Raw genomic sequence first — 14,532 nt, forward strand, 5'->3', positions numbered from 1 at the left:
ATGCTCACTGAAACAGACTAGTCCAGCAATCCCTCAATTTTAAAATTCTCATCCTTATGTCCAAACCTCTGATTTCTTCCCCCCTATCTTTGTACCTTCTCTAATTCCACAAGCTTACAATTTCTTCACTCCTGACTCTGGTCGCTCAAGCATCCCTGATTTTAATCGCTCTGCCATTGCTGCTTTATGCTGCATGGTAATTAAACTCTGAACTGCCTCCCTTTAATTTCTTTGCTTCTGTACTCTCCTCTTTTAATATGCTCCTTGGGACCTAGTTATGTGACTAATGTTGGGTCACCTATTCTAAAATTGTGTTTTATTGTGTTACATAATATCAAATTTGCCTTGAAGGCACTTCTGTGAATGAACTAGGGAGATTAAAGCTTCTGTGTAAATGACAATTGTGTTATTGGTTGAGGTATGGAAATAGAGTTTCTCCCAGTCTGACAAGAAAAATAAGGTAACCAGGTGATCTGACCAACATATCTCAAATGTTTATTTAAATAGTATTATGCTAACCCTGTCTCTTGTACTTGCATTAACCCATGATTGAACCTTTCCTTGTGTTTCAGGGAAAGTATTTCATGGTTTGTGATATCTACAATAAGATAGACGTCTTGAACACTATTGGCTATTATGGAGTACCCAACTTCAGGCAGGCCAAGGGAAACTACCCAGTGTTCGGAATGGGACAACCTAGTCTTAACGGCTTTAAACAGGTTCTCGAAGTGTTTCAGCAGGAAGGTTATAAGGTCAGTGCCCTCTTTGTTTCATTGCTAATCTTTTCAGACCATTGAGAGAGAATCTGACCGTGCAGTTCAGAAATGCAAATAAATTAAAAATGCTGGAGATACTACGCGGGTCAAAGAAGTGGAGAGAGAAACAGAATTTGCTTTTCAAGTCAGTGACCTTTCAGCAGGATACAAGCTAGGAAAAAATGTTAAGACATAAACTAAAACAGAAATTGCTGGAAAATCTGTTCAAGAGGAAGAAGGAAGCTTACTTAAGGTTGAGGAGGCAAAGATTACACAGGGCTCTAGATGGTTACAAGGTAGCCAAGAAGGAACTGAAGAATGGACTTAGGAGAGCTAGAAAGGGACATGGTAGGATTAAGGAAAATCCTAAGGCATTTTATACTTATGTGAGGAACAAGAGGGTGGCCAATGTGAAGATAGGGCCAGTAAGGGATAGTGGAGGGAAGTTATGCCTGGAGTCGGAGGAGATAGGAGACGATCTTGATGAATACTTTGCTTCAGTATTCACTACTGAGAGGGACTTTGACATTTGTGAAGACAGTGTAAAACAGGCTGATATGCTCCAACAGGTTGATGTTAAGAAGGAGGATGTGCTGAAAATTTTGAAAAACCTAAGGTTAGCTGAGTCCCCTGGGCCAGACAGGATATACCCAAGGTTACTGCAGGAAGCGAAGGAAGATATTGCTACACCTTTAGCGATGATCTTTGCATTCTCACTGGCCACTGGAGTAGTGCTAGATGATTGGAGGGTGGCAAACGTTATTCCCTTGTTCAAGAAAAGGAATAGGGGTAATCCTGGGAATTACAGACCAGTCAGTCTTATGTCTCTGGTGGGCATATTATTGAAGAGGATTTTGAGAGACAGGGTTTATATTGTTTGGAAAACCATAGTTTGATTAGAGATAGTCAGCATGGCTTTGTGAGGGGCAGGTCATGTCTCACAAACCTTAATGAATTCTTTGAGGATGTGACAAAATACATTGATAAAAGTAGAGCAGTGGATGTGGTGTACATGGATTCTAGCAAGGCGTTTGATAAGGTTCCCCATGGGAGCCTCATTCAGAAATTAAGGAGGCATGGGTTACAGGGAAATCTAGCTGTCTGGATACAGAATTGGCTGGCCCATAGAAGGTAGAGTGTGGTAGTAGTTGGGAAGTATTCAACCTGGAGCTTGATGACCAGTGTGTTCCGCAGGGATCTGTTCTGGGACTTCTGCTCTCTGATTTTTATAAATGACTTGGACGAGGAAGTGGAAGGGTGTGTTAGTAAGTTTGCTGATGACACAAATGTTGGTGGAGTTGTGGATCATGTGGATCGCTGTTGTAGTTTGCAAAGGGTCATTTGAAGGATGCAGAACTGGGCTGAGAAGTGGCAGATGGAGTTCAATCTGGAAAAGTGTGAAGTGATTCATTTTGGAAGGTCAAATTTGAATGGAGGGATAAAGGCAGGATTCTTGGCAGTGTGGATGAACAGAGGGATCTTGGGGTCCATGTCCATAGATCCCTCAAAATTGCCACCTAAGTTGATATGGTCATTAAGAAGGCCTATGGCGTGTTGATTTTCATTACCAGAGGAATTGAGTTTAAGAGCTGCGAGGTTATGCTGCATCTCTGTAGAGCCCTGGTTAGACCAGACTTCGAATATTGTGTTCAGTTCTGGTTGCCTCTTTATGGGAATGATGTGGAAGCTTTAGGAACGGTGTAGAGGATATTTACCAGGATGCTGCCTGGACTGGAGGGCATGTCTTATGAAGAAAGGTTGAGGGAGCTAAGGCTTTTCTCATTGGAGTGAAGAAAGATGACCGGTGAGTGGATAATCAGAGACTTTTTCCCAGCGTGGAAATGGCTGTCATGAGGGGGCATAATTTTAAGGTAATTGGAGGAAGGTATAGGGGAGATGTCAGAAGTAGGTTCTTTACACAAAGACTGGTGGATGCGTGGAATGCACTGTCAACGGTGGTAGTAGAGTCAGATACATTAGGGGCATTTATGTGACTCTTGGATAGGCACATGGAAGATAATGCAATGAAGGAGATATAGATTAGTTTGATCTGAAGAGTTGGATAAAAAGTTGGCACAACATTGAGGACTGAAGGGCCTGTACTGTGCAGTACTGTTCTATGTTCTATATTTGGCAGCATCTGTGGGGAGAAATCAGAGTTTATGTTTTGGGTCCAGTGACTCTTCTTAGAACTGCAAGATGAAACTGGAACACTTCAGCTCTAGTTCTCCAATCGGTTTGGATCTCACCTTCACTACTCTTGATGCTTTTCGAGCCTCTCTGTCTAAAGGTTGTGGATTTAAACCCTTTTTCTGAGACCTGAGCACAAAATCTGGACTGATATTTCAGTGTACTATTGAGGGAATGCTACCTTTATCTTTGACATAGGATGTGAAGCCAAGGCTGTATTTGCTGTCCATGGTGGTCAAAACAAATTCTATGGCACTATTCAAAAAGGGGCAGAGGAGATTTTTGCAATTATCTACATTATCCATCAGAACTAAAGTAGCCACTTATCTCATTGCTACTTGTTGGAGCTTGGTGCCTGTTGGAGCTTGCTGCCTGTAAATTGGTTGGTCTGTTTTCTATATTACAGTAGTTACTACATTATAGAAGTATGTCATTAGTTTTGAAGTGCTTTTGGGATGTCCTGAAATCATGAACAGTGCTTCTAATTGCAAGATTTTCTTTTTATTGAACTTTCTTTCTCCTTGAAGGAAATTCTGTTTTTCTGTGTTCGTGAGGAGCCTGTGGTTTTCCTGCATATCGAGAATGACTTTGTTCCCTACACTCCCCGGAGTAAAGAAAATCTTCACGAAAACCTTCATGACTTGGGAAGAGACCTGGAAGTGGAAAAACTAGAGCTGGCTATCAGGAAGGAGGTAGACTTGAACTATATTCATCCTGAACACTGCACTGTAGCTTCACTGCAGCTGAAATGTTTGTGGGGTATGATGAACTCTGTATTCCAACATATCTGCCCCATGATGCATCTTTGTCATGTCACTGCTGTCAGTCATTATCTCCAGCTGTCCATATTCTAGGAATTGCAATTAATTAGCTGATTCTTTTCAAAACTTATTTATTTCCAAGAGTTTGGCTTGAAAAGATTATTTCATGAAATCTGGGCATCACTGGCAAGCCAGCATTTGGCAGCCATTCCTAATTGCCAGTGATGTGAGTGGCTTGCTAGGCCATTTCAGAGTAAGCCACATTACTATGGATCTGTAGTCACAAGTAGGCTAGTCAGGTAGCAGATTTCCTTCCCTAAAAGACATTAATGAACATGACACATACTCCTGATAATTGATGGTAATGTTATGGTCGCCATTACTGAGTGTATCTTTGTACTCTAGATATATTAGTGACTTTTAATATCACCAACTACCATGGCCAAATTTTAACCCATATTCCCAGAGTATTGCTTAGCTCTCTGAATTACTAACTCAATGACATTACCGTTATGCCACCATCTCTCTCACCAGTCTGCAGATTCATGCTAATGTCTTCTTCTTTGGCTCTGTGTCAGTTCCCTGCTTGATAATGCTTCTGTGACATTATTTTTAGTTTTAAAATACTGTTTAGGGGCATGTGGTTGTATCAGAAGCAGTATATAAATGCTGGTATGCTTGTTTCTTTCTTGGCTCATGTGCAATAGGCCAAATGTTCATAAAATGTTAAAAGGTATAGTAATTGATGACAGTGCAGTGTAATATTGTGTAAGAAATTGGGCACAATTTTATGAGCTCTCAGTGAATTTATAAATGAATAACGGGTGAAATACGAGCTTCGGAATAACATGGTGTCTTTGCTCAGAGCATTGACTCTTCCTGAGCTCCCTAGGCACCGATCCCATATCAAACAGTGCAAACCTAGCCTGTGGTAAATGATTGATTAATAGACTGAGCATCACAGCTCACCCTGACCCAACAACCGTTTTCAGGAGATGGCTGGAAACTCCTTTGTTTTCATTTTTAACACCTTTTCTGCATCAGAAATGTTGAGGACATTTGTTCAACTAAATGACTGGACAGCAAAGATGAATTCACTCAGTTCAATAAGGACATGATTACAGGAAATTTTCTGGCATAATAACCAGTGTTTGTATCATGGTGCTATCTCAGAGGGGTTAGGCATACCACTGAACACAAACCAAGTATGCTAAAGCAGTTAAAAAAGAATAGGCTGTACTTAGTTTCAGTGAACTCATGTTTGAGAAATGAAAACTTTACCCATTATATGCTTTCAATTTTCAGCTTTATAACTTTGCTCAGTTGAATGAAAATACCAATTATGTCTATAATGACATAGAACATTTCAAGGATGAGCCTCGGACAGTCTGTATTTGCAGTGAAGAGGATATCCATGTAACAGAAGAGGTTTACAAAAGACCTTTCTTTACCAAGCCATCTTGCAGGTAAGCAATGAGAGCTCCTAAGTTTATTTTAATTGCTTATGATCCTGTGATTATGCAACATGTAACATTAGCAGCGTGCAACACAAATTGGGCACCCTTACCATCACTGAAAGGATTGTTAGACTGGCTCCTTCCCAAATTATTTCTTCAAGGGAAAATAAATCTCAAAGGAACATTTTTCAATTACCAGGTGAGAAATAGCTCAAGTATGTATTTGTTTTCTGCCAGGAGAAAGGACAGCACAGTGCCTCACAGCGCCAGGGAACTGGGTTCAATTTCAGTCTTGGATGCTTGTGTGTGGAGTTTGCATATTCTCTCCATGTCTGCGTGGGTTTCTTCCATGTGCTGTGGTTTCCTCCCATAGTCCAAAGATATGCAGGTTAGATGGATTGGCCATGCTAAATTGCCCTGTAGTGTCCAGGGATGTGTAGGTTAACTATGGGAAATGCAGGGTCATGGGAATGGGGGAGTAGAGGGGGGATTTAGGTGAGATGCTGTTTGGAGGGTCGGTGCAGACTCGATGGACTGAATGGCTTGCTTACACATTGTAGGGATTCTATGATTAAGACATTAATTTCTTGCTTTGTAGACTCACCCTCCTCAGATGAAGGTATCAACATGTACCATTCATTAAAGCCACAGTTTCCTAGTACCTCTCCTGCATCTCTGGCAGTGCTGCTGTTTGGCAGCTTGGAATCTGAGATATATCAGGAACCCTGGTCATTGTCCAAATACTTTGCTGGAGTGGGTGTGGAGAGAGGAACTCGACTAGAGGGTGGGGGAGTTAAAAGGCAGTGCTGTGGTAGAACGCAGTGGTGGATTTGGTGGAGAGAGGACGGGAGGGTGTATCTGGATCTGGAATTAGGTGTGACTAACCCCCCGCCCCATGCCAATAGTTTAGTAGCCAACTTCCTCTTCCTGTTCAGGTGTATCTGCAAAGATTGAGAAATTGGGTGAGGTATTTTAAAGTCTGCGGTAACCTTGAAGTTGTGTACTGCCATCTGCACAAGAAAATGGGAGATCATTTTTAAAATGACCATAATGAAAGACAGCATTTATCGCTGTGTCTTTTTCTCACTGATGCTCTTATGCATAACATATCCTGTGTGCCATTACAATGGCTACCTTATCAGCTGCCTAACCATGTGAGTATTGTGTGTCTGTTGTGTGCATTGCTCTTGTGTGTGGAATTTGCCCCACCCCCTCCAGGGCAAGGGTGATGCTTGCTCATGGTGAGAATCTGCAAGTGGGTTTTTTAATGTGGGGAGTCTGTTGTGCTGCAAGGATCTCACAATTTTGGCCAAGTGGGAGACCCTCCTAATGCTACCATCTGCCTGAGGTATATCAGAAAGATTCACAGATTGACAATCAATCTCATTTGCTGCCTTCCTGACTCTTTCCTGTCACTGTCAAGTGTCAATGTAAGTCTTTAATCTGGAGCTTCTGGCCCAGATGTAGGAACACTATCACTGCACCACAAGACTGGAATGGAATGAGATGGTAAGGGAGAACAAATTAAAAGTTGCTGGAAGCTCATACTTGCCAGTAATCAGGCCATGATACAATGTTCTTGTGAGCAAAATAAATGTTCAGTTCACAGCCCCAGTTAGTGTTGTTTAGTCTGATGCACCTTTATGCAATGCTACAGCTTACTTGCTTTCTTCTAAAATTCCATTGACACTTCCAAGTTTACGTAAAGGAGATATATTTCCCACTGTTTTACTGTAACCTTTCTTTGCTGTTTATTTTAATGGCCTGTATTACATCAAGTGTCTGGAAAAGAACATATTCTTAGCTCAGATGGGAGTTATTTTCCCTCTGTATTCCACAGCATGACTTCAGTTTGGAGTTCAGGCTGACGTTTGAGGAAGAGACATGTTGCTGAAGGCCACAACATTCTGATGCAACATTGTCAATTTATGCCAAGCCATGGTTCAATGAGCTGAAGGATCAATCATTTGAATTTAGGGGGAGACGAAGAAATGGTATAAGGACCAGGAGGCACTTCTTCAAATCCTCCTTAGTCCTTTTAGTACTCCCTTGAGCACAGAAAAATGATTTTTATTTGACGTGTTGTCCAAATTTCACGTGTTGGTGAAGAAGGCCTTACTTCAGCTACTATTTTCTGCAGCAGTGGAGTTCTCCCTCAAATGGTAGGCAGCATCATATGCTGAATGCATAAAGTAGGCCATTGAGTGAAGTTACTGTGTCTGCTGGGAGCCTCAATGTGCCCCAGGTGGCTATTGTTTAATGTTCAAGGTAAGTTGGATAGTCCCAGCTGACCCCTTCGAAACAAATTGTAAACTGCAGATTTCCACCTGTTTTGAGGTTATACCAGAATTGGTGCAAAGTCGTAGAGTGGTTCATAGATTCATACACCGCAAAAAAGGCCCTTTGGCCCAGTTGACCTGGTTTGGTAATTAAATAATTGACTGGTTCTGCTGCACATATTCATATGAAATCACTTAACATTGACAAGGAAATACGAATGAAACCTGCACTGTAGTTAATGGGGTCGATTTCAATATTGAGTGACACAAGTAATATTTTTGGAGACTGAGGTCAGTATATCTTTTGTGGCTTCACTGAAAATAATATCAGTGCTCAAATTTCCGGTCCTCTCCCCATCCCCATATGGAGTTCAGTGTTGGTAGACCAATTCACAAAATTACCCCTGTATTTCCAACAGTTTGTGGGCGGCACGGTGGCACAGTGGTTAGCACTGCTGCCTCACAGCACTAGAGACCCGGGTTCAATTCCCGCCTCAGGCGACTGTGTGGAGTTTGCACGTTGCACGTGCTCCGGTTTCCTCCCACAGTCCAAAGATGTGCAGCTCAGGTGAATTGGCCATGCTAAATTGCCCGTGGTGTTAGGTAAGGAGTTAATGTAGGGTGGGTTGCATTTCAGCGGGTCGGTGTGGACTTGTTGGGCCGAAGGGCCTGTTTCCACACTGTAATGTAATCTGATCTAAGTTTTAACTTTAAGGTGACCATCAAAAGATCTGGAAGTGGATAAATCACCTGGACCAGATGGGCTACACCCTAGAGTTCTGAAGGAGATAGCTGAAGAGATAGTGGAGGTTTTAGTAGTGATCTTCGAGATATCAAGAGTTGGGAAGGGTCCCAGAGAACTGGAAAATCACTAATGTAATCTCTCCATTTAAGAAGCGGGCAAAGCAAAAGATGGGAAATTAAAGGTTAACTGGCCTGACCTCAGTCGTTGGTAAGATTTTGGAGTCCATTGTTAAGGATGGGATTTCTGAATGCTTGGAACTGTATGGTAAATTACGGCAAAGTCAGCATGGTTTTATAAAGGGGAGGTCATGCCTGACAAATCTGTTAGAATTCTTTGAGGGGGTAACAAGCAGGTTAGACCAAGGAGAGCAAATAGATATTATCTGGACTTCCAGAAGGCCTTTGATAAGGTGCTGCACAGGAGGCTGCTGAGTAAGATAAGCCTTAGAGTAAAAAGGGAAGACCTTTTAGAACAGAGATAACTTCTTTAGCTAGAATGTGGTGAGTCTGTGGAATTCGTTGTCACGGAACGCTGTGGAGGTCAGGTCATTAAGTATATTTAAAACCGAGATAGATAAAGTCTAGATTGCCAAGGCGATCAAAGGTTTCAGGAAGAAAGCGGGAAAATGGGGTTGAAAAATCTATCAGCTATGATTGAATGGCAGAGCAGACTCAATGGACTAAATGGCCTAATTTCTGCTCCTATGTCTTATGGTCTAATACCAACAAACCTCTCCTCCACACACGTGATAATAGTCTCCTGGTTGAGGACACATTAAATTCTCTCCATTGAGTCCGTTCCAAAATTTTAATTCAATTTATTAAACACAAAATCTATTTGAAGAGTTCTATAAATCCCCAGCTCGACACAACCTGTAGATTTTTCAGAATGCTAATTCTTGTCCATAGACCTTCAGTAGCATGTTGTCTGCCATATGTTGAGCAAAGAGATAGGTCCCAAATGTAGCCCAGCCAGTGTAAGGAATGAATCCATGTTATTGACACCATCTGATCCATGGCAGTCAACTGAACCAACCAGCCAACCTCCCAAAGAATCTGAGTTGCCATGGCAACATATAAATCTGACGCCTGGAGGAAGAGCGCCTCATCTTCCGCCTAGGAACCTTCCAACCACACGGGATGAATGTGGATTTCTCCAGCTTCCTCATTTCCCCTCCCCCCACCTTATCTCAGTCCCAACCCTCGGATTCAGCACCGCCCTCTTGATCTGCAATCTTTTTCCCGACCGCTCCGCCCCCACAACCTCTCAGGCCTATCACCCTTACCCTCACCTCCTTCCACCTATCGTATTCCCAGCACCCTTCCCCCAAATTCCCTCCTCCCTACCTTTTATCTCAGCCCGCTTGGCACACCTGCCTCATTCCTGAAGAAGAGCTTATGCCCGAAACGTCGATTCTCCTGCTCCTGGGATGCTGCCTGGCCTGCTGTGTTTTCCAGCACCACATTTTTCAACTCTGGTACTCCAGCATCTGCAGTCCTCACTTTCTCCTATAAATTTGTATGCATGTTTGAGTCCAGGGTGATGAATAGACTTTTGTAATATTCATATTCAAACAAAGATCACTCAGCAGTAATTATCTGCTCCATTCACACCCACCAATGTATCACTTAAAACCCCTTTCCTCCACTGTTCATTATACTTTTTTTCTCTTGATTTGATCTAATTATTTCCCTGACTCATTCTCAATGTGTGATGGAAGAAGAAAACTAATACCTCAATTGTAATCTCAGTCAAAATGTGGAGAACTCCTTATTCGCAAGTTGTTATTTATGCACAATTTGTTCAGCTACTAATGTTGCATCCCATGGATCTTAGTAATGAACGATTATTATATGTAGCCATTAATAGGTGATTGTGTAAGAATTTCTAATGGATTGGAGCTGTGTGTATTCATTCCTGTCTGTGATAATGTCTTATTTGATGCCTGCTGTTTTAGGTACTATCGATTACCGCTGTCTGTGGATGGGTTACCACTACAGTCACAGATAGATGTCTTTATTAATTCACTCAGGGTAAGTCTGTAGTTCACTTAGGATGATTGAAATTGTCCTGACCTGCAGAACATTTTTTAAAATTTCCTATTCTTGTGGAAGGTCCTGTCAACAGGGCAGCTGCAGCTTAGACCTTGGGTTGCACTTAGACCTTGGGTTCAGAAGTTATACAATCAAGACCAATCTCAGACACTTGAGCCCACATTTCAGATCGACCCTCCAGTGAGCTTAAATGTCTGAAGTTTCATCTTCTGGTGGAAATCTGAAACCAAGACCTCTTTTGCTGTCTTGGGATAATTTTCCTCAGTGACCTGGCCAATATTTATCCTTTTGACAATGTCTCAAACTGACCAGATTATCTACTTCTTTGTTGTGTGTTTTATTATTCATGAATGGAATGTAGGCATTGTTGGAAAGGCCAGCATTTGTTGCCAATCCATAATTTCCCTTGAAATGAGTGGCTTGCTCAGTTATTTCAAAGGTCAGTTAAGAATTTTGCATTGCTGTGAGTGTGGAGTCACATGTAGGTCAGACCGGGTAAAAATGGCAGATTTCCTTCCTCAAAGGACATAAGTGATCCAGATATACAATTTAGCAAAAATGAAGAGATATTATAATGGTCACCATTACTAAGGTGAACTTTCAATTCTTAAGTCTCTTTATTGAATTATTACATTAATTTCCACTAGTAAATCCAATAGAATTTAATCTGTGTGCTCAGATCAATAGCTTGGGGCTCTGGATTATTGTTCAGTGACATAAGCAACAGACCACCAAACCCCCAAGGTGGACATTGCTGTTTGTGGAAGCTTGCTGCATGCAAGTTACATTGCAACAAACTATGCTTCAAAAGTACTTGGTATATCCTCAGACCAGGAAAGGTGCTATACAAATGCATGTCGTCTTGATCTTCATGTTTGGGTGTAGTTGCACTTAAGTGCCTTGGCTGCTTTATGTTCTTGATCCTAAATATCCCAACACTTTAGGGATCTGTTGCAGGCTATTCACAAATGGTTAGGCCAACACCAGTTTGATTTTTCATCAGTAGATCAGTGAGATGTTTATGGCCAATCATATTATAATGAAAGGCACGCATTAAAATTGGTTAGGCCCCGACTGCTTCCTTCGAGGTTCAGCCTTATAATGATCATGAGTTACCCTTCCAATACACCTACTTTGCTGCAGCAATTTCATCCTTTTTTGGCGATAGAAGCAGGAACCTGAAGACACTTAAGAACTATTTTTAGATAAGCCCTTTCGTACCGTGAGTGGTCAGAATCTGGGATTCACTGCCTAAGAATGTGGCAGCAACAGATTCAATCCAGTCCTTGCAGAGGGAGTTGATTCTTTTCCAAGAAAGAGGAAATTGCAGATTATGGGGAGGATGTGAAGGAATGACTCTTGGAGGTCTTTTTTTATAGGATAGTCATTACCTACGCTTTGAACTCCGTCGAGGCTAAAGAGTGTTTTTTAAAAAATCAAATAGTTTAGTTATATAATCACACACCTTGGGAGCAGGTGGGAGTTGAACCAGGTGGCCTGTTTCAGAAGTAGGGACACTACCACTGCACCACAAGTGACCGCTTAAATGACTACTTCCAGGGCAGGGAACTTTATTTTTTTAAGCCTGTTTTTTGAATCAACCTGTTCAGTGATGTTATTGCACACCTCTGCAGCAAGTGGGACTTGAACCTGGGCCTCTTGGTTCAGGGGTAGGGATACTACTACTGTACCACACGCAGGCCCCTAGTGTAAGTTAATTCCATATTTTTAAAGTTGGACTCCCAGTTTCACCATCAGCCACAGTGGGATTTGAACCCAGATCCCTCAAATGTTAGCTGGCTTTCTGAATTAATAGTCTTGTGATAATACCACAAGGTATTTTGAAGAGCTATTGTCAAGCTCAATGGGCTTCTCCTCTGTTATAAATTCTGTGCTTCAGTTTTGAGTTATATTTAAAAATATAGCACAGAAATAATAATGAATTGTGACAGAGCTGCTGAATAGGAAGAAAACCTGCTGTCCTTTGGGTGACTGCAGTTCCACACTCCAGATAGTTGACTTTTCACTGCCATGTGATAGCTGAGAAACCCACTCTGTTGTGCAAGGTGCTTGCTCCTTACCTAATAGTACATTTACCACAGACTACAAGGAGAGAGGCCAGTATTGTCTTATTAAGGGATGGCCTAGAAAATGCCAGTGATCCACCACATCCCTTGAGAACATTTTCTGTAAATAGGGAATTTTGTATGTGAGAAGCACAGTCCTGTCTGTGTTGAACTAAGGGTTTGATAATGCCTGGCTCGCAATACAAGGATATCACATGCCATGTAGGGGAAATATACCCTTTTTCCTCTTTGTTCTCCGTGGAATATTTTTATATATCCATCCCCCAAGGATATTAGCTGTCTCTGCATCTTGTAACCAAAAATCCACTTATTAGTTTATGCTGTGTTATTAAGTAATTTGATCTTCCCACGCCAGATACACTTATCTTCGTGCTGCCCTAATCTCTGTTAGCTTAGTTGCTTCAGTGCAATCACAGAGCCTAGAAGAGCGACGGATAGAGAGAATGTATATGGTGATGTTTAGCAAAAGAAAATGAACTGCACTTTTAAAAATATGTTTGGTGCTTTCATTGCTTGATTGTGCACACAGACGATTGAATTGAGGTTTTTTTTGTCTTTATTTTTTCTTGGAATTCATTAATATTGCATGGCAAGAAGCTATTGGTTGGCAAATGGGCTCCTTGCCAACCAGTCAACACACTCTTCTCAATAAGTATAAATTGTTGTTCCTTTTGAGATTGGTGTTCTTGTAGAAATCTTTGTACTTGGCAATACCATTGGACTGTGCTATCAAACAACTATAATAAAATAGATGTAAAATAGGTGTAACCTCTCAGTACTGGTATCAATTTACTAGGAACGATTTCACAGATTAGAGCTATTTTCCCTGGAAAAGAGCAGGCTGAGAGGTGAACTAGTTGAGGTTTGTAACAGTCTCAAACTTTTGAGGGCAGGTGTGGGGAAGATATTTCTCAGGGCCTCAAACATAAAATAATCAGTTAATTCAGGAGAAACTTCTTTACCCAGAGAACCATTCACTGAGGAGCTCAATACTACAAGGAATATATTGAGATGATTAGCAGAGATGTATTTAAGGGAATGCTAAATTATCACTTGAACGAGAAATTGCAGGTTCTATTGATGGGGGAAATGGGTGGGCAAAGCCCTTTCAGAGCATAGACTTCTGTGTTTTATAGAGATCCTGGATATTGACTGAGCAGCTCTGCCTTTTGCCAATTTTGCAACTTTTGACATACTTGCAGCCCTGGACTGAGGTTATTTCATCCAGTCAACACCTGCAATTGAACCTGGCGTCCTTGATTAAATGTGGCTCATTCCATGATAACTAGAGAACTGTGCTGATCGACAATGAGAGACCACACTAGGCACTATTGTGTGTGGCTCCGTGTCTATATGGTTGTGTCCTGGCAATATCCATGCGGTTTTCCAATAGAGGTTGGCATCAGCTGAAGTTGTGCCTCACAGTATTCAGGGAACAGCACCTGCAGTGGTGGATACCTTGTGACGTACATTCAGATAGAAATCCCTATTTTAACTTGACCTGGCCAACAGGAATGGATGGGTGTGTGTGTTACATATGAGCTTGATTTTGGTTTGGAGAAGGGTATGTAAGTTGGCATCCAACCTGAACTCAGGAGGAGAGAGTTAAGCTAAAAAAAAAAGGGCTTTTGAAAGTTTCCTTTCTTTCTGTATTAATATTGCACCCATCCTTTGAAGATAAATTACAGATTGTTCTTTGCACATTTAAAGCTGAAGGTGATGCATTAGTTGAAAGCATTAAGTTAAACAGTGGTCTTGACTCTGCAGTGTTCCAAGTCTGTCTGTTTTGTTTCATCCATCTTAAAACAGTTTGGCTGACGTTCTTCCGTCATTCATACACCATTCTCGTCTTGCCATTTTTGGGCAGGTTGTGCAGTGCAGACAAACTATCTCTCCTGCAGAAGTGCTAGTGCTTCTGCAGCTTTGCGTATGTGAGTATGTATTCTACAGATTACAGTAACCAAAAAAAGAGCCCTAGGTTCAGTCTCTTTAGACCAATGTGGAACTAAAGTTATAATGTTTATTTATGCAAAAATCATTGTGTTAAACATTACAGTAATGGAATCAAATGATGGTGATATGAAGAGTAAATTGTATGCTGCTTAATAGGAAGAGTAGAGTTATACAGCACGGAACAGACCTTTCGGTCCAACTTTGCCCCATTTGCCAGTATTTGGCTCATATTCATCTGAACATTTCCCATT

General features: G+C 41.5%; 1 protein-coding gene across 7 annotated transcripts in view; it reads left to right on the plus strand.

The window, feature by feature from the left end:
- Positions 1–14,532, plus strand: part of LOC140484610 (paladin-like) — a 252,098-nt gene that overhangs the window by 77,800 nt on the left and 159,766 nt on the right. For all 7 annotated transcript variants that reach the window (XM_072583121.1, XM_072583124.1, XM_072583122.1 and 4 more), the window contains 4 exons: positions 573–752; positions 3,473–3,637; positions 5,012–5,172; positions 10,145–10,220. In XM_072583121.1, coding sequence (XP_072439222.1) covers positions 573–752; positions 3,473–3,637; positions 5,012–5,172; positions 10,145–10,220 — 582 coding nt within the window. The remainder of the gene's footprint in view (positions 1–572; positions 753–3,472; positions 3,638–5,011; positions 5,173–10,144; positions 10,221–14,532) is intronic.

This window comes from Chiloscyllium punctatum, chromosome 13, assembly GCF_047496795.1.
Source record: "Chiloscyllium punctatum isolate Juve2018m chromosome 13, sChiPun1.3, whole genome shotgun sequence".
In the NCBI taxonomy this organism is placed as follows: domain Eukaryota; kingdom Metazoa; phylum Chordata; class Chondrichthyes; order Orectolobiformes; family Hemiscylliidae; genus Chiloscyllium; species Chiloscyllium punctatum.